This window comes from Pollachius pollachius, assembly GCF_949987615.1.
Source record: "Pollachius pollachius genome assembly, chromosome: 5".
NCBI classification, from domain to species: Eukaryota; Metazoa; Chordata; class Actinopteri; order Gadiformes; family Gadidae; genus Pollachius; species Pollachius pollachius.
In genome coordinates this window covers 28,537,260-28,557,027 of record NC_136938.1, presented here as the reverse complement: position 1 = coordinate 28,557,027, position 19,768 = coordinate 28,537,260, and the positions used below count along the sequence as shown (strand labels likewise).

The 19,768-nt window shown below is 52.8% G+C and overlaps 1 protein-coding gene across 8 annotated transcripts in view; it reads right to left on the bottom strand.

Annotated features, from left to right (window-relative positions):
• Positions 1-19,768, bottom strand: part of madd (MAP-kinase activating death domain) — a 54,794-nt gene that overhangs the window by 10,479 nt on the left and 24,547 nt on the right. For 3 of the 8 annotated variants that reach the window (XR_013811879.1, XM_079736764.1, XM_079736767.1), the window contains 16 exons: positions 19,557-19,713; positions 18,946-19,043; positions 17,611-17,819; positions 17,287-17,519; positions 16,463-16,602; positions 16,233-16,280; positions 15,795-15,896; positions 11,692-11,800; positions 10,695-10,881; positions 10,233-10,383; positions 9,214-9,417; positions 5,983-6,083; positions 5,392-5,475; positions 3,969-4,127; positions 2,665-2,782; positions 1,562-1,682 (listed from right to left, as the gene is read on the bottom strand). Coding sequence is in view for 7 of the 8 variants with exons in the window: in XM_079736764.1 (XP_079592890.1) it covers positions 1,562-1,682; positions 2,665-2,782; positions 3,969-4,127; positions 5,392-5,475; positions 5,983-6,083; positions 9,214-9,417; positions 10,233-10,383; positions 10,695-10,881; positions 11,692-11,800; positions 15,795-15,896; positions 16,233-16,280; positions 16,463-16,602; positions 17,287-17,519; positions 17,611-17,819; positions 18,946-19,043; positions 19,557-19,713 (2,221 nt within the window). In the remaining variant the exon portion in view is untranslated. The remainder of the gene's footprint in view (positions 1-1,561; positions 1,683-2,664; positions 2,783-3,968; positions 4,128-5,391; positions 5,476-5,982; positions 6,084-9,213; positions 9,418-10,232; positions 10,384-10,694; positions 10,882-11,691; positions 11,801-15,794; positions 15,897-16,232; positions 16,281-16,462; positions 16,603-17,286; positions 17,520-17,610; positions 17,820-18,945; positions 19,044-19,556; positions 19,714-19,768) is intronic. The other 5 variants (XM_079736766.1, XM_079736768.1, XM_079736769.1 and 2 more) reach the window with 4 other exon arrangements.

Sequence of the window (19,768 nt, the reverse complement as noted above, 5' to 3'; positions counted from 1 at the left end):
CTGAGGTACCTGGAGAGAGAGACTACATGTTACCCTACCTGAGGTACCTGGAGAGAGAGACTACATGTTACCCTACCTGAGGTACCTGGAGAGAGACTACAGGTTTCCCTACCTGAGGTACCTGGAGAGAGACTACATGTTACCCTACCTGAGGTACCTGGAGAGAGAGACTACATGTTACCCTACCTGAGGTACCTGGAGAGAGAGAGACTACAGGTTACCCTACCTGAGGTACCTGGAGAGAGACTACATGTTACCCTACCTGAGGTACCTGGAGAGGGACGACATGTTACCCTACCTGAGGTACCTGGAGAGAGAGACTACATGTTACCCTACCTGAGGTACCTGGAGAGAGACTACATGTCACCCTACCTGAGGTACCTGGAGAGACTACAGGTTACCCTACCTGAGGTACCTGGAGAGAGACTACATGTTACCCTACCTGAGGTACCTGGAGAGAGAGACTACATGTCACCCTACCTGAGGTACCTGGAGAGACTACAGGTTACCCTACCTGAGGTACCTGGAGAGAGACTACAGGTTACCCTACCTGAGGTACCTGGAGAGAGACTACATGTTACCCTACCTGAGGTACCTGGAGAGAGAGACGACATGTTACCCTACTTGAGGTACCTGGAGAGAGACTACAGGTTACCCTACCTGAGGTACCTGGAGAGACTACAGGTTACCCTACCTGAGGTACCTGGAGAGAGACTACATGTTACCCTACCTGAGGTACCTGGAGAGACGACATGTTACCCTACCTGAGGTACCTGGAGAGAGACTACATGTTACCCTACCTGAGGTACCTGGAGAGAGAGAGAGACTACAGGTTACCCTACCTGAGGTACCTGGAGAGAGAGACTACATGTTACCCTACCTGAGGTACCTGGAGAGAGAGAGAGACTACAGGTTACCCTACCTGAGGTACCTGGAGAGAGAGAGACTACATGTTACCCTACCTGAGGTACCTGGAGAGAGAGAGAGACTACAGGTTACCCTACCTGAGGTACCGGGAGAGAGAGAGACTACAGGTTACCCTACCTGAGGTACCTGGAGATAGACTACATGTTACCCTACCTGAGGTACCTGGAGAGAGACTACATGTTACCCTACCTGAGCTACCTGAAGATAGAGATAGAGAGTTACGCACTCCCTAGAGTCGCCTCAGTCAGCTTTGGGGGAGAACTTTAGCTAGATGTTATCTGGTCACGAAACTACCCATAGAGGGCAACTAGAGTCCATATTAACTTGTATCCTACATTTTAAACCGTCAAACATTTAAGGCGAGAGAATGTTATATATATAGTTTCTTTAAATATGTTGAGTCTAGTGCTGTTCCGTGTATGATGCGCTGAGTCCGAGGCAGTAGAGGGTCAGAGAGGCTTGGAGAGGTCAAACCGAGGGGCCGCTCTCCAGACCCCAGAGTGAAGCCTCCGCATTCCCCCAGTGATTCTCTCTGAAGACACTCTAACCTAACCCTCCAGCCAGGAGCCGTTCACTCCTCTCGGGGCCCCTGAGCCGACCAGTGGAGACCGTGGGCCCCAGGTGAAGCGCTCACCTCTCGATCATCTCCTGCGGGCCCTGGTCCATCCCCATGCCCTCGCGCTCCAGCATCACCGCGTCCAGGTAGGCATCCTCCCAGAACTGCACCTGGTCCCACAGCGTGGAGCGCTCCTTACCTGGGGAGACACACACACACACACACACACACTTAAGGCTTAAGACATAGACGTACTGAAGAACACTTACTACCAAATGCAATCAGGTTATTAACGACAGCCCACTTCCACCCAGGAACCCGTGTCATGGAACACTTTCTTTATCTTATATTTCCCTGTGTTGTTCCTTAATTTATGGACGTATTAATAACAGGATGCCCATGTTGTTCCATAATGTATGGACACATTAGCGATGTAATGTCCATTCCACGGACCACTGGGGCTACTTACCATGAGCACAGCTCTAAGAATCTTTCTAACGGTGTGTGTGAGTGTGTTTCCGGGGGGGAAGGTTAATAGAGATTTGCCAGGGTGCAGGTTGTGTTAGGGCAGCTGGAGTCACATTCTCCGACAGACACAGAAGTAGAGCAGGGAGGAGAGGTGGAGAGACAGCAGACAGAGACACCTCCACCCAGAGGGTGAGCCCTACTTAGAGAGAAGGTCTCCATGGCAGCGTCCTCCAGCTGGTCCCACACGGAGCTCTTGTCCCGCCCTGCGGGGGCCGCCGTCCAGCAGAAGCAGCGGGGGGAGAAGAGGGGTAAGGCGACAGGTAGAGAGACAGGTCAGAGGTCAGGCCAAGAGGTTAGTGGGTTAATGCCAGGCAGCACCGGGAGCAGGAGCAGAGAATCCACAGCAGAGACACAAACCCAGCGCTCCTCCTCAGAGGAGGAGCAGGAGCACAAACCCAGCGCTCCTCCTCAGAGGAGCAGGGAGAGGAGCACAAACTCTTATTTTATTTACAATAAAGAAAATAATCATGAGGATCTAAAGCATGAGCCCCGCCCCTACAGACGGAGCAGAGGACGGGGCGTACCAAGTAGCCCCTCTCAGAGGTAGATCTAACAGACGGGGCGTACCAAGTAGCCCCTCACAGAGGTAGATCTAACAGACGGGGCGTACCAAGTAGCCCCTCACAGAGGTAGATCTAACAGACGGGGCGTACCAAGTAGCCCCTCACAGAGGTAGATCCTCATGCTGATGTCCTCCAGGGGGGCAGCGGGTTGGGGAGCCCGGCTCACCGGCTCCTTGGCCGCTGCCACCTTCAGCTTGTGGGTCTTCCCCTGGAAAAGACATCCATCATCATCAACATCATCATCATCATCATCGTCATCATCGTCATCATCATCATCATCATCGTCATCATCATCATCACCACCGTCGTCACTGCTGTGCAGGAGAGGAATGTTTTCAGAGAGCATTGAGGCGTTTGCTTCTGATTGGATATGAATCGGATATCAGATTTCACTAAAGTCCGGTTGGCCTGTCACCCAGATCAGCAGGGGGTCTCTGACACACGCTGACCTCAATCACACCTGGAAATCATTCGACTTCCCGGCGTGAATGTATTCACAGCTAACCTGCAGAATGGATCACTGTGAGGCACAGACCTTAGGAACGGGAATTACCTGGGAATAACTCTTTCTGTAAGTGTCCAAATCAGCGTTCAGCTAATGACCCAAAGTAACTCTTGCCTACAACATTTAGAGTTGGTTAAATAGCAGCGCAAAACTATTATTTTCAAGCTAAAAGTAGGCAGGACGTTGAAACCTTTACAGAAACCTCCTTCCTAGAACACCGGTGTCCGGACAGGAAACGTTTCCTCTCTTACCACCGGTGAAGATGACTGGACCGCCTGGGTCCGTGTTCGCTGTTCACCAAAGATGAACTAAGGTATGATCGGCTCCCAGGCTGACGGTTCAGTGTGATCTGCTCCCTGACGGTTCAGTGTGATCTGCTCCCTGACGGTTCAGTGTGATCTGCTCCCTGACGGTTCAGTGTGATCTGACGGTTCAGTGTGATCTGCTCCCTGACGGTTCAGTGTGATCTGACGGTTCAGTGTGATCTGACGGTTCAGTGTGATCTGCTCCCTGACGGTTCAGTGTGATCTGACGGTTCAGTGTGATCTGACGGTTCAGTGTGATCTGACTGTTCAGTGTGATCTGACGGTTCAGTGTGATCAGACGGTTCAGTGTGATCTGACGGTTCAGTGTGATCTGACGGTTCAGTGTGATCTGACGGTTCAGTGTGATCTGACGGTTCAGTGTGATCTGACGGTTCAGTGTGATCTGACGGTTCAGTGTGATCTGATGGTTCAGTGTGATCTGCTCCCTGACGGTTCAGTGTGATCTGACGGTTCAGTGTGATCTGACGGTTCAGTGTGATCTGACGGTTCAGTGTGATCTGACGGTTCAGTGTGATCTGCTCCCTGATGGTTCAGTGTGATCTGGTCAAGGAGGAGCGACTCACGAACACGGCGCTGGTGGCCGGGTTGGTCTCGATCTCGCTGTCGGACAGCGTCCCCCGGGAGGTGGCGAGGTGCAGAGAGGGCCGGCCGCCCGGCCCGTCCCCGGCCGTGCTGCTCAGGTCGCTGTCCGCGCCCATCGTCTCCCCCGAGCTGTTGCTGATCTACAGAGAACCACAGAGAGGGGTGCATTCTGGTTAAAGAGGGATTAGAAGAACATTTGCTTCAAGCTCTACACTACATCATCCAAGAAACAATTAATGGAAAAAAGAAAATGTTCAGACTTGAAATCCCTTTAATTAATGTGCTTTAATCAATTTTTATTATGATGCGCAAAACAGCCCGCTTTGAGTTTAATTAAAAACAAGACAATCCCAAATAAATGGAGTTCTACGTACTTCTGGGGCCGACCCCCAGGGAACGACTGGGACAGAATGAGGGATTAGTCATTAGTTTGAGTCATTTGTAAATGTCCATTTACTTGTGTTTTCTTTGAAACCAATTTGAGTTAGTGCTGCAACATTAGGGACCAGAGTCACCAGAGCATAGAAATACACTGGTAGACTTAAAATTTAAATGGATGTTTTAACTTGTGAATGATGTTGAGCTATTTTATTTTCTACATTCTATTTTATAATACAATCTTGTTTAATTCCCATTACTTCATATGGCAGATATCACCATAAACAATTAATTTACAGCAACAGCTGCCCCTAGCCATTGTGCCCACTTAAATACATTTTAAATACATAATAACATCCCATCCTCATAGATACATATCCCTACCAGGTGATGGCTGAGTGAGTGAGTGAGTGAGTGAGTGAGTGAGTGAGTGAGTGAGTGAGTGAGTGGGTGAGTGAGTGAGTGAGTGGGTGAGTGAGTGAGTGACTGAGTGGGTGAGTGAGTGGATGAGTGAGTGAGTGAGTGAGTGAGTGAGTGAGTGAGTGAGTGGATGAGTGAGTGAGTGAGTGAGTGAGTGAGTGAGTGAGTGAGTGAGTGAGTGAGTGAGTGAGTGAGTGGGTGGGTGAGTGGATGAGTGAGTGAGTGAGTGAGTGAGTGAGTGAGTGAGTGAGTGAGTGGATGAGTGAGTGAGTGAGTGAGTGAGTGAGTGAGTGACTGAGTGAGTGAGTGAGTGAGTGAGTGAGTGGGTGAGTGAGTGAGTGAGTGAGTGAGTGAGTGAGTGAGTGAGTGAGTGAGTGAGTGAGTGAGTGAGTGAGTGAGTGACTGAGTGGGTGAGTGAGTGAGTGGGTGGGTGAGTGGATGAGTGGGTGGGTGAGTGAGTGGGTGAGTGGGTGGGTGAGTGAGTGAGTGAGTGAGTGGGTGACTGAGTGGGTGAGTGGGTGGGTGAGTGAGTGAGTGAGTGAGTGGGTGACTGAGTGGGTGAGTGGGTGGGTGAGTGAGTGAGTGAGTGAGTGGGTGAGGCGTTACCACGGTGCTGGCCTCAGAGTCCTGGCTGGTGGTCCTGGTCAGGACCGGGGGCTCCGTGTTCTTCACAGACTCCGTGTCGCTCCTCTGCCCACAGAAACAGGAGGCGTTAGTAGCAGCGGAACACGGCCACATCACAACGTTACGTATAGGAGGCTCATTTAACTCTGTGACACTCTGCTGTGACACCATAGGCACCAAGTATAGATAGCATCAACAAAGCCCAGAGACTATGAGGATTAATCAATCAATGGATGATTCATCAATAATGGAACCCAAGACATTTCTGCACTGGGTCCAGGGAGTCGGAGGAGGAGGAGAAAGAGGAGGAGGAGGAGGAGGAGGAGGAGGAGGAGGAGAAAGAAGAGGAGGAGGAGGAGAAAGAGGAGGAGGAGGAGGTGAAAGAAGAGGAGGAGGAGGTGAAAGAGGAGGAGGAGGTGAAAGAAGAGGAGGAGGAGGAGGAGGAGGAGGAGAAAGAAGAGGAGGAGGAGGTGAAAGAGGAGGAGGAGGAGGTGAAAGAAGAGGAGGAGGAGGAGAAAAGAGGAGGAGGAGAAAAGAGGAGGAGGAGAAAGAGGAGGAGGAGGAGGTGGTCACCTGAGAGCCGGAGGTCACACTGAGCCCGCTGTCGGCGCTGATCTGGGACTTCTTCTCCTCGGTGTCGGTGGTCTCGGGGCGCGGCTGCTTCCCGTCCGACCCTGCATGAGGACAGAGCCGTGACTGGGGGCCGTGCCGCTGCTGCTGCTCCACACGGCCCCCCGGCCCCCCCCATGGACCCCACACCCTTACCTTCTGCTGGGGGCGGCGGGCCCCGTACCGTAGTGACGCCGAGGGCAGCGCTGCAGCCCATTAATTATGATGAGGTCATTAACACTAACGCAGCTCATCCTGAAACACCCCTCTCTAAAGTCGCGGTCATAGACTCAACGAGTCGTAGCCACAAGTCATACAGAAAACACTAAAACATCATTTTTCTTAGTCTGTTTTTTTCACAAAATGTTATAACAGACATTAGGCAGTAAATGCAAAACAAACGGGAGGCAGAAAGTACTGATTAAAACCAAACTGCAAGGTACGAGTGGCCCATGGCCCAGGGTGCACAGAAGAGACAGACACAGGCAGTTAGCATGCACACCCAACAAGACAGTACAATCATCACTGAACCCCTGACTGTTCGTAACACAGCATCAATGATGGCTGTTAATGTTTCTAAGGTTGGTCGTCAGGGAAGTATGAAGTCCAGGACTACCGTACGATGCATTGGGCTAAAGCCACAACGATCAGCAATCACATAGAGGAAACATTTACCTGGGCGCTTACACTGCGGGAGACATAAGAGCACAAAGGGTCAGACACAGCAGCGCTATCCTCCTGTGGAGAGCACCCAAGGGTGCTCCTGTCTGGCAGCTCACAGCTCCCCGCTGGAGAACGAGTCCCGTCCCCTAACGAGGCCCAGCCCCTAACGAGTCCCGTCCCCTAACGAGTCCCGTCCCCTAACGAGGCCCAGCCCCTAACGAGTCCCATCCCCTAACGAGGCCCACCCACTAACGAGGCCCACCCCTTAACGAGTCCCGTCCCCTAACAAGTCCCATCCCCTAACGAGGCCCACCCACTAACGAGGCCCACCCCTTAACGAGTCCCGTCCTCTAACGAGTCCCATCCCCTAACGAGGCCCACCCACTAACGAGGCCCACCCCTTAACGAGTCCCGTCCCCAAACGAGTCCGTCCCCAAACGAGGCCCACCCCCTAATGAGTCCCGTTGCCTAACGAGGCCCGCCCCATTACAAGGCCCACCCCCTAACAAGTCCCGTCCCCTTACGAGGCCCTGCCCCTAACAAGGCCCGTCTCCTAAAGAGTCCCGTCCCCTAACGAGGCCCACACCCTAACGAGGCCCGTCCCCTAACGAGGGCCACACCCTAACGAGGCCCGTCCCCTAACGAGGCCCACCCCTAACGAGTCCCGCCCCCAACGAGGCTCCTCCTTTTTTAACTGTTAGTCAGTGGTTTATGCAGCAGAGATATTAGCTGACACTCTATAGGACCGGATGGTTTAGTTTGAGGACTTATTCCACATTTTTCCGAGAGGAAGAATCGCTTCCTTATCGCTTGTTTGCGATAAGGAATCCCTTTGGTAAATGACCGAGCTCCATTACATCTTCAATAGAAATACACTTGAAAGAATCAGTCACCCCTCGCTAGAGCAGATGTTTGTTATACTTGATATGAGATATACTGATGGAAACTTCTATGATGAATATTAGTGATTATATTATGAGTTATTAGTTATGAGTTGATTAATTTAATTAATTTACCTGAACTAGCCGTTGTCACCTAGACCTAGAAAAGGAGGATTTTTCCTCATATTTTATAGAATCTATTTTCTGTAAACCTTGATCAGTTTCTTGTGTAGAAAACGAGGACATGTTTGAGAGCTGAATGGGGAGGGGGGGGAACCAACAACCCTTATATCTTTAGTTTGTGGTACTTTGTCCTCTGTTGTGTGCGGAGTCTCTTACTCTGTGGTTTTTCCAAAGCACTTTGCTTATCCCGGTGCCTGCTCCACAATTCTACCCAAGATGCATTGCAAGCAAGGAGAGAAAGACAGAGAGAGAGTCAGAGAGGCTGGGAGAGAAGGCATGTATGGGAGATGAGCGTTAAAAGAAGACAAAACAAAATTAGTCATCGTCAAAAACAAATATGTTATTAATCAAATGAGGAGGGTTTGTAATGTCTGCCTGAAGCCCACCAATCGGGGAGGACCTGAGGAACGAACCACTGTGATGGTACGACCCGTCTACAACGGTGGCTACAGGGTGACATCACAACCCATCAGGGACCCCCTGGACCGCGGCCCCGGAGAACCAGGAGACCCTCAGGACCCCTGACCTCCCAGGGCCGGGGTGCGAGGGGGGCCGACCGGGATGTAAAGGAGCGTGGGATGACGGTGGGAAGCCTTTCAGCGGTGGAATGAGGCAGTCGCAGAAGCAGGGATGCAAGGAGTATCAAGGCACTGTGGGACCGAAGGGGCTTCTTGTAGAAGGTAGAGGTGGGGTCGGGGGGTGGTGAGGGTGGTCTTACTGAACCTGTCCCCTGTACACAGACCCAGAACCCACTGCGGCCAAAGGTGTCCCAGGACTAGTTGGTTTTGACCAGTCCGGTAGGATTCACTGGAGGACACAAGCGGTGACCTTTGGCTCTTTACTGGGACTGTCTACTGGGGAGCGGATTGGCCCACCCTCCATGCCAGAGCGATGGGGGAGGTGTCCAACCGGCACCTCGCAACCAGATGAAACCTGCAGTCAGGCGTTACAGACGAGCGCCGATCCATCGATGCACGGCTCCAGGCTACCTCTGCCCAGTACTGCAGATTTAGAGATCAGGACAGAATAACACAAGGCTGCATGCTCCAGGCTGCATCGCAGGCAAACCACCAGGTCAGAGGTCAGGGGTCAGACAGCAGGGTCAGGGGTCAGACAGGGACAAGAGGGGGGCTCAGACTTCAGGGGAAACCGAAGCACACACGATGCTGGTCGTCAGGGTGATATTCCACACACCTCCACACTCCGGCCAGGGGACTTTGAGGCACCCAGTGGGTGACCCTTACCTCTAGACCTTTAGTCCAAACCCAGATCACCGTTACATTTCATCTATTTCTTTTAAAGCCGGGGTGTGGCTGGAGGTGGGTGGAATGCGAGACGCCCCAGGGGGTCCAGTGGGGGGGGTCAGACACAGACTCAGGAGGGGGTGAGCATACCCTCAGGGAAGGGGGGACTCGCGGCGCACATGCAGATGTGGGGGGAGGGGGGGGGGGGCGTCTGGAGTACACACCGATGGAGGCGATAAAGTTCTCCTCGTTCAGACTGCGCGTGTCGAAGCTGCGGAGGCCCTTGCCCTGCGCCGCGTGGTGGGGGGGCGGCAGCTGCAGCCGCGGCACGGCGAGCGGGCCCTGAGGAGCCCGGGGGGCCGGCGCCGGGGGGCTCTCCATGCTGCCCGGGCTGCCGTCCGTCGGGCTGCGCTTACGCTTCTCAGGGTCTGACCGAGGGAGGGGGCGCAGGGACCGGTTTGATCAGGTTAGAGAGAGAGACAGACCGGTTTGATCAGGTTAGAGAGAGAGACAGACCGGTTTGATCAGGTTAGAGAGAGAGACAGACCGGTTTGATCAGGTTAGAGAGAGAGACAGACCGGTTTGATCAGGTTAGAGAGAGAGACAGACCGGTTTGATCAGGTTAGAGAGAGAGACAGACCGGTCTGATCAGGTTAGATAGAGACAGACCGGTTTGATCAGGTTAGAGAGACAGACAGACCGGTCTGATCAGGTTAAAGAGAGAGACAGACCGGTTTGATCAGGTTAGAGAGAGAGACAGACCGGTTTGATCAGGTTAGATAGAGACAGACCGGTTTGATCAGGTTAGAGAGAGAGACAGACCGGTTTGATCAGGTTAGACAGAGACAGACCGGTTTCATCAGGTTAGAGAGAGACCGGTGTGGTCAGGTTAGAGAGACAGACAGAGAGAGACGGGTTCATACTGAACATCCAGAGGTCAGTGAAGGGGGTTTTGCAGTCATCTGCTTGGTTATTGTTAATAAGAAGAACAGAGTACAGTGCTGTTGAAGATTATCAATTCAAAAGTACGTAACTTCCTTCTCATTTTCCCTTTTCTAAACGGCCATGAATAAACAGAGCGATTACTCTCTGTGTGGCGTTACCTTTGGTTTCGTAGCGCTTGCAGGGTTATTTTTAATAAGAAGAGGAGAGTACGGTGCTGTGTGGCGTTACCTTTGGTTTAGTAGCGCTTGCAGGGTTATTTTTAATAAGAAGAGGAGAGTACGGTGCTGTGTGGCGTTACCTTTGGTTTGGTAGTGCGTGCGGGCGATCTCCAGCAGGCTGAAGACACTGGCCATACCCCCCAGGCCCGCGTTGGTGTACGAGTGCTCCAGGCTCGACACCGTGCACTTCAAGATGTCCAGCATTCCCTTATACACCTTCCTGTTCACCTCCTGGGGACACACACACACACACCCTCCACTCAGCAACACACACTTACATTTACATTGAGGGCGTTTAGCGGACGCTATTATCCAAAGCAGCTTACAATGAGTCCATTTTTCAGAAGGAGAAACTATATATTGTTGTCGGTACAGTAAGGATGTTCATAGAACCAAGTGTCAAGCACTAACAATCACTAGGTTAACCCATTCCCTGTATACAACAGAGCCAGCTAAACAACGCTAAGTGACGCAACGAGACATTTTGAAAGGCATGCAAACACACTAAGGAGAAGAAGCTTCAGTGTTGTTTGTCCTCTCACCACGTCTCTGATGACCTCCTGTCGGGCGTCCTCTTCTGATTGGATGGCGCGGTTCAGCTTGCTCAGCACGAAAACGCGCAGCTGCTCGTTCTCCAGCAGGCGGCGCACCTTCTTCATGTTGAGCCAGCCCACGCCCTGGCCGTCCAGCACAGAGCCCACCACCTCCTTCAGGAACTGCTGGTTCTCACTGCGGGAGGAACACCTTCAGCTGGGAGGAGGCACTGAACCACCCCTCTGGGCCTGAAGGGCTACACCTTCAGCTGGGAGGAGGCACTGAACCGCCCCTCTGGGCCTGAAGGTCTACACCTTCAGCTGGGAGGAGGCACTGAACCACCCCTCTGGGCCTGAAGGGCTACACCTTCAACTGGGAGGAGATACTGAACCACCACCCATCTGGGCCTGAAGGTCTACACCTTCAGCTGGGAGGAGATACTGAACCAACACCCATCTGGGCCTGAAGGTCTACACCTTCAGCTGGGAGGAGATACTACACCACCCCTCTGGGCCTGAAGGGCTACACCTTCAGCTGGGAGGAGATACTGAACCACCAACAGGCTGGCCCTGAAGGGCTACACCTTCAGCTGGGAGGAGATACTACACCACCCCTCTGGGCCTGAAGGTCTACACCTTCAGCTGGGAGGAGGCACTGAACCACCACCAGGCTGGGCCTGAAGGTCTACACCTTCAGCTGGGAGGAGATACTACACCACCCCTCTGGGACTGAAGGTCTACACCTTCAGCTGGGAGGAGATGCTGAACCACCACCCATCTGGGTCTGAAGGGCTACACCTTCAGCTGGGAGGAGGCACTGAACCTGAAACTAGCACCCCTATCTCCTAAATCGAGAATTGTTTTGAATCGAGAATCTGCTTTTGAATCGAGAATCTTGAATCGAATCGTGACCCCCAAGAATCTAAATTGAATCCTGAGAAAGCACCCCCCTGGCGGGGGGGCTGAGGTCACAGCCAGAGCCAGCGAGGCTCTGAGCAGGCCTCACCTGGTGTTGCTGATACGGCCTTGGGGCGACGGCGACTCCCTCTTCACCGTGGGGCTGTGCTTGATCACCGACGACTTCTGGTCCACCAGCGCACGCGGGGCCCGGGCTCCTGAGAAGGGCCAGAGGAGTGAGCTCTCTGGGGCCCGGGGGGGCCCCCAGGGGTCCACAGCGTCACAAAGGACCACGCACTAGGCTAGCCTCTCCGCAGAGGGGCTAGCCTCTCCGTAGAGGGGCTAGCTCGCCAGGCCGCGCGGAGCCCCAGGAGAGGCCTTTAAACTAGCGCTAACACCACAACGGGAAGGAGGAAGAGGACCTTCTCACTGTGAGAGGGACACACACACGCACACGCACACACGGGGTACTCTACTGGGGCGGGTCACAAGCTAACCGCTAACCACTGCTACGGTCTAGTGCTAAAAACAACCGGGCTGAAGAAAGAGTCAGTAACACACACAAGCACAGCTGGTGGTGACAACACGCAATGGCATCGTACAACAACAAGGACAGCCTGCACAACAACCACAACAACCACAGCAACAGCATGCAGAACTAAGAGAGAAGGTGACAGGAGGATGAAGCCCGATGTAAGGACACTGAATGGATCCATGAGGCAGGGAGCTGGTACGATGTAAGGACACTGAATGGATCCATGAGGCAGGGAGGTGGTACGATGTAAGGACACTGAATGGATCCATGAGGCAGGGAGGTGGTACGATGTAAGGACACTGAATGGATCCATGAGGCAGGGAGGTGGTACGATGTAAGGACACTGAATGGATCCATGAGGCAGGGAGGTGGTACGATGTAAGGACACTGAATGGATCCATGAGGCAGGGAGGTGGTACGATGTAAGGACACTGAATGGATCCATGAGGCAGGGAGGTGGTACGATGTAAGGACACTGAATGGATCCATGAGGCAGGGAGCTGGTACGATGTAAGGACACTGAATGGATCCATGAGGCAGGGAGGTGGTACGATGTAAGGACACTGAATGGATCCATGAGGCAGGGAGGTGGTACGATGTAAGGACACTGAATGGATCCATGAGGCAGGGAGGTGGTACGATGTAAGGACACTGAATGGATCCATGAGGCAGGGAGGTGGTACGATGTAAGGACACTGAATGGATCCATGAGGCAGGGAGGTGCTGGGCTGTGGGCTCTATTCTACTGAGCCTCAGGGCGGTTGGAACAAATGGAAGCAAACATCTGATGGACAATCTGAATGCCACTCTTAGAGAGGTATTGAACATCTGAGGGTTTAGCCCAAAGCATAACAACATTTTGGGGCCGACACGAAATGTCGGGAGAGTTTTTGCATCAGTGAGTTGAGTCATATTTAACCAAATCAATACAGCCAAAGCTGTGTTCTGTGTCCACGCTCCTGCTGAAACAGCTCTCAATTCATTGACTGAATTATTTAACACATGGCCCTGCTCCAGTTGGGATAGATACCACTCATCAATACACATGGCTTAATCAAGAACCTGAGAAAACAGACTCGGAACACTGGAGTCCACTTTATGTCTGTTGACCAGCCCTTTTTTAGAAGATAAATGAACCTCATTCAGACCTTCTTTAGTACCAGTAGGGATTTCAGTTTGACATTAAAGTGGCTCAAACTAGGGTTAGGGTTAGGCTCTACTCAACAAGCACCTGAATTTTACTGCTGTTTAAGTTGATCATTGAATTTATATTCAATATTGGGTAATATCATTACTGATTAAGACTACACTACCAAACGTCCTAGGTAGTGACTAACCCTTTAGCCTCCTACAAACCTCCTACACTACCCAACATCCTCGGTAGTGACTAACCCCCTAGCCTCCTACAAACCTCCTACACTACCCAACATCCTGAACATAACAACGGCCACAGCTTCTGATCAGAAGAGGCCATTGGAGAACCAGGTTTACAGAGAGAGCAGAGGTCTGGCCCTGTTCTTAAATAAGATCTGAGAGTGTGGCCTGTGGCTGGTGTTGAATGTTAGTTAGTGAGGAAACAGTCACGATGGCGGTGATGGGAGGACAGCATCGACACTGAGCCCCAGATGATGCAGGTCAGTCCACACAGAGGAGAGAGAGAGAGAATGCTGGGAGATGTAGTTGACTGGCTGGGAGAAACATGCAGTTCAGCAGTCAAAGGGCAGAACCCACCTTCTCCTCTCCCCGGGCCGGCCTCTGATATTATCTCCATTAGAGAATTTAGCCCAAATACTGCACACAGAACCCAGAATTAGAGGACATAGAGAGGGGACACCGGCCGGGACAAACCAGTCTGTTATCAACCCAATGACACAACGACATGCACACCCAACAGGGCGTCAGAGAGAGAGAGGAGGAGAGAGGGACAGAGGCAGACACAATGACAAAACATAAGCAAAAGGATGTGTTGATGAGGGCACACCATAAACCTTGTCACAAAAGGTTGTATGATCTGCTTTTGGAACAGTTAACAACATCAACTTGTTTCCCAGAACCATTGAATGCCTCCTTGTAGCTGTGTCGGGCGATTACTTGCATAAACGTGAAGCTCAGGGTCAACTTCATGAATGAGTTAGGTTTGTGACCTAGTTTTTCATATGAAGCAAGCCGTTGGGTTTATGCTAGAAAACACATTGAGATGACACATCCAATACATTTAGCTAACAGTGTAATATTTTAATACTGTTCTCTGTTTAAGTTAAGTTAGTACTATTGGTTTTAAAACTGTGAGGGACCTAGGCACTCGAGATGATGAGACGCCCAACACTAACCCTGACCAGGAGGCTTCAGGTTCACGGACTCAGAGAGGAGGGCCATTCAGGGGGAATGACCCTTCTGATGCACACAACGATTCCCTTGTGGTTCAAATCAACGCAAAGGGGATCGAGCAGTCACACGGTGCAGAACAAAACCAGTCTTCCTGCATCAGATCATCACACTAACAGTCTGCATGTCCTGCGTTAGGGGGTCCATGATGTGTGTCAGGACACTAAAGACCTACCAGTCCTACGCACACGGAGGAAGAGAGTTGGGACAGAGGGGGACAGAGAGGAACAAGCCTGAAGTGGCCTCTGGTTCTTAGAGCGAGGCTAGGAGAGCTAGAGGAGAGCTAGCGTCTGGTTGGAGGCTCTGGGCTAGGGCTCACACAGGGAGGGTTAGACAGGAGTGGGGGGCACAGCACACGTAACATACCCGGGCTGTCAGGCTCATCTGAACGAGAGACAAACACACGCACATCAAAGGACCGTTGAGTCATTTTAGGGCAGCGATCGAGGAAACGTCTACATGCTCCAGGCTTTGTTTCACTCTCAGGATGTGATCCGCATATAAATGTGAAAATCCACCGCCGAGGGAAAACTTTTGCACAATTAAATTCAGATCGTTCCAATTATAATATGAGCACCTCAACATCCCAAATAAAATGGAAATACTTTTACTTTCACAAATCTTTCTATTTATTACTGTGAGGAGTTGATTTTTACATTCACAGGAGTTCATCCTTGAGAGAAAAACCTAATTTATATAAATACATATTCTCCTGAATTCATTTAAACGGTGTGATGGAGGTTTATAGGATCACAGGGGCTTATTGAGGCCGTAAACACGTTCTACCAACCTGCTTGATCCATCTCTTCCTCTACATCAAAGTTTAACATCTCTTTTTTGGTAAAGAAATAATATCATTTTCAAAAATTCAAAATAAAATATAAAGAAAAAGAAAGAAAAGCAGGACATTCAATGACGATGATATACCTCAAAAAGCAAAACTGGTGAAAAATTAACAAACTATAGCTGATGTTGATCTGAATACAAACGCGATCATTTATTACATATTACAAACGCATTACTTCACAGCTCGCTATAGGATTAGCATGGAATGGATATGCTAAAATACACATGATTTAATGGATGGACCAAGATACATTTAATGTAATGGATATGCTAAAATACACATGATTTAATGGATGGACCAAGATACATTTAATGTAATGGATAAGATCAATTCTATGTTTTTACTGTTGTTGAGGTCATCCTTAGGTTGATGTGAAACGGTAGGAGTGACCCTTAATTAGTGGGAGACCAGAGCAGAAGGCCGTGGTATGAACGCAGTGCCGTACCTTTGAGGCTGGGGAAGGGCGTGGCCTTCTCGCGGGCCCCCTTGTTGGGGATGGCCAGGTTGGACAGGCTGAAGTTGCTCCCGTGGTTCTTGTACAGATTACCTGTTGGTCAGGGACACAGGGTGAGGATCAAAGAGGCTCTCTGACCCTCACTAGCCCACTAACCCACTCACCCACTCACCCACTAAACCACTAAACCACTCACCCACTCAACCACTAACCCACTTACTCACCCACTCACCCACTCACCCACCCACTCACCCACCCGCCCACTAACCCATGAAGCAGAACCATCTTGAAGGAACACCTTCCTGAGAGGTGGAGGTGGACTGGAATGCAGCCCAAATAAAACACATCTGATGTGATTCAGGGATTGGTCCGCTTTGGGTTCACCAAGCCAATCACTGCTTGGGGGCGGGACTAAAGAAATATGCTTACGGAAGGACTCCGTGGGACCATTGCCACCCAGAGACAACGCGTCCACATCTGTGGACGGATCGGGCTTTAGAAGGACATCCTTCAAACATCAACGACAGAGAGCAACGTCACCGGCAGACCCGGGATCTGCTCGGTGATTGGTTTAGGAGGTCAACCAATCACCAGTCTGAATGATTAACCCCCACTGAGCAGCAGTCAGGGAGCTCCTGAGGAGGCGGGGCTGAACTCACTGGCGAAGGACATGAGGCCGCCGAAGCCGTCGTTGCTGTTGTTGGAGACGGTGGAGTTAGGCGAGCTGGTCCTGGAGTCGCCCTCGCCGTCGGACTCCCCGGGGAGACGCAGGCTGCTGGGCCGCAGGGGGCGCTGGGACCTGGGGGCGGAGCCAGCGTCTCAGTGGGACACACACACCAAACACAGACGCACACGCACACACTTACACACACATGCAAACAGACACACGCGCGCGCAGAGCCAGCTCAGTGACCGCTCAGACCGCCACAGAGTCTGTCGGTCACACACACACACACACACAAGCGCATACTTACACACACACACACACACACACACACACACACACACACACATACTTACACACACACACACACATACACACACACACACACACACACACACCCACACACAGGCGCATACTTACACACACACATACATACACACACACACACACACACAGGCGCATACTTACATACACACACATACATACACACACACACACACACACACACACAGTCACACACACACGCACACACACACACCCAGGGGGGTGCACTGACAGACGCCCGGAGAGCAGAACCCCACAGAGTGACGCCCCACCACAGACTCAACAGCACCACGGAACGGACGGCGTGCGGACATGCAGCGCTAGCCAATCAGCGGACGACTGGGTCAGACACGGGTCAGCGGTTAGCTTGGTTAGCTTGGTTAGCTTGGTTAGCTTGGTTAGCTTGGTCTACACACACACGCGGGACATCGCCATGGCGGGCAGAAGCTCATTTGAACGAGGACATCCGCGGAGCGGCGGGCCAGTGGAACACACTTGTTGCCGTTGAGGCTCTGGTTGAAGCGGGGCGTGTACGACTCCACCTGCCCCTCGGGGTCGTCCTCCGAGGGGAAGCCGTACTGCGGCTCAAAGTACGGGTTGTCATACTCGGCCTTCTTGTCCTCGGCGGGCTCGGGGGCCGCGCCCGCGGTGATCCTGGGGAAGGGGCCGGGCACCGGGTTCTGGGCGGCGGCGGTGGCGGAGGCCTCTATCTCCCCCGGCTCCCCCTGCTGAGGACCAGAGGAACGCCGTCAGCCCCTCGCCCCACCGGACGGGACGCAAACCTCAGCTCCCACCGCAGGGCCTGATGCCCCCCCTCACCTGGTGGACCCCCTGGATGACGGTGCTGGGCGAGGAGCTGGCGGTGGTGCTGGAGGAGGACCGGAGGGGCTGGCCGTCGGGGGGGTCTGCTCCGGGGGGGTCTGCGCCGGGGGGGCCCTCGAGCCCCGGCCCCTCCCTGAGCGGCGGGAGGTCCTGGAACTCCACCTCGCTGGGGTCCCCCAGGGCGGCGTGGGAGGGCGGGTCCAGGCCTACGGAACACGGGGAACACAGCGTCCTTCAGGCTGGATTAACCTGGAGGGCTTTAGGCTGGATTAACCTGGAGGGCTTTAGGCTGGATTAACCTGGAGGGCTTTAGGCTGGATTAACCTGGAGGGCTTTAGGCTGGATTAACCTGGAGGGCTTTAGGCTGGATTAACCTGGAGGGCTTTAGGCTGGATTAACCTGGAGGGCTTTAGGCTGGATTAACCTGGAGGGCTTAAAACTGGATTACACTGGAGGGCTTTAGGCTGGACTAACCTGGAGTGCTTTAGGCTGGATTAACCTGGAGGGCTTTAGGCTGGATTAACCTGGAGGGCTTTAGGCTGGATTACACTGGAGGGCTTTAGGCTGGATTAACCTGGAGGGCTTTAGGCTGGATTAACCTGGAGGGCTTTAGGCTGGATTAACCTGGAGGGCTTTAGGCTGGATTGCACTGGAGGGCTTTAGGCTGGATTACACTGGAGGGCTTTAGGCTGGATTAACCTGGAGGGCTTTAGGCTGGATTAACCTGGAGGGCTTTAGGCTAGGATGTGAAGGGTGTGTAGGGTGTGTAGGGTGTGTAGGGTGTAGGGTGTGTAGGGTGCGTAGGGTGTAGGGTGTAGGGTGTAGGGTGCGTAGGGTGTGTAGGGTGTGTAGGGTGTAGGGTGTAGGGTGTGTAGGGTGTGTAGGGTGTAGGGTGTAGGGTGTGTAGGGTGTGTAGGGGGGGTGTAGGGTGTAGGGTGTGTAGGGTGTAGGGTGCGTAGGGTGTGTAGGGTGTGTAGGGTGTGTAGGGGGGGTGTAGGGTGTAGGGTGTGTAGGGTGTAGGGTGCGTAGGGTGTGTAGGGTGTGTAGGGGGTGTGTAGGGTGTAGGGTGTGTAGGGTGTAGGGTGCGTAGGGTGTGTAGGGTGTAGGGTGTAGGGTGTGTAGGGTGTGTAGGGGGTGTGTAGGGTGTAGGGTGTGTAGGGTGTAGGGTGCGTAGGGTGTGTAGGGTGTAGGGTGTAGGGTGTGTAGGGTGTGTAGGGGGTGTGTAGGGTGTAGGGTGTGTAGGGTGTAGGGTGCGTAGGGTGTGTAGGGTGTAGGGTGTAGGGTGTGTAGGGTGTAGGGTGTAGGGTGTAGGCCTGCTGGAGGACCACTCACAAGGCGTCCCTCCCTGGAGGTCTCCCTGGATCATCTCACTCACGAGGTCGCCCAGAGAGGAGTAGGAGGAGCTGGAGCCGTCATACCCCTCACTGTCACTGGGGGGGGGGGGGGGGGGGGGGGGGGCGTTACCACTGGAGAGAGAGACAGACAGACAGACAGAGACACAGACAGACAGAGACACAGACAGACAGAGACACAGACAGACAGGCAGACAGACAGAGACACAGACAGAGAGACAGAGACACAGACACAGACACAGACAGACAGAGACACAGACAGACAGAGACACAGACAGACAGAGACACAGACAGACAGCGACAGACAGACAGAGACACAGACAGACAGAGACAGAGACACAGACAGACAGCGACACAGACAGACAGAGACACAGACAGACAGACAGACAGACAGAGACACAGAGACACAGACAGACAGACAAAGAGACAAAAGAGACACAGAACCACTAGACAGACAGACAGACAGACAGAGAGAGACACAGACAGACAGACAGACAGACAGAGACACAGAACCACTAGACAGACAGACAGAGACACAGACAGACAGACAGACGGACACACACAGGTCCGTGACAGGGCGGGCCGGGGTACCTGTCGGTGGGGTCAGAGTCGTTGCCCTCGTCGTCCATGGGCCCGGCCAGGGCCCCCACCAGCTGGGAGCCGCTGTCGAACACGCGGTACAGGACCGGCTGCAGCTGGTGGGCGTACCACTTGGGTTTGTCCCCGATCAGAGACGGGTCGTACACGTCTAGACAACACACAGAGGACAGCGGTCAGCATAGGAGGACAGAGGACAGAGAGAG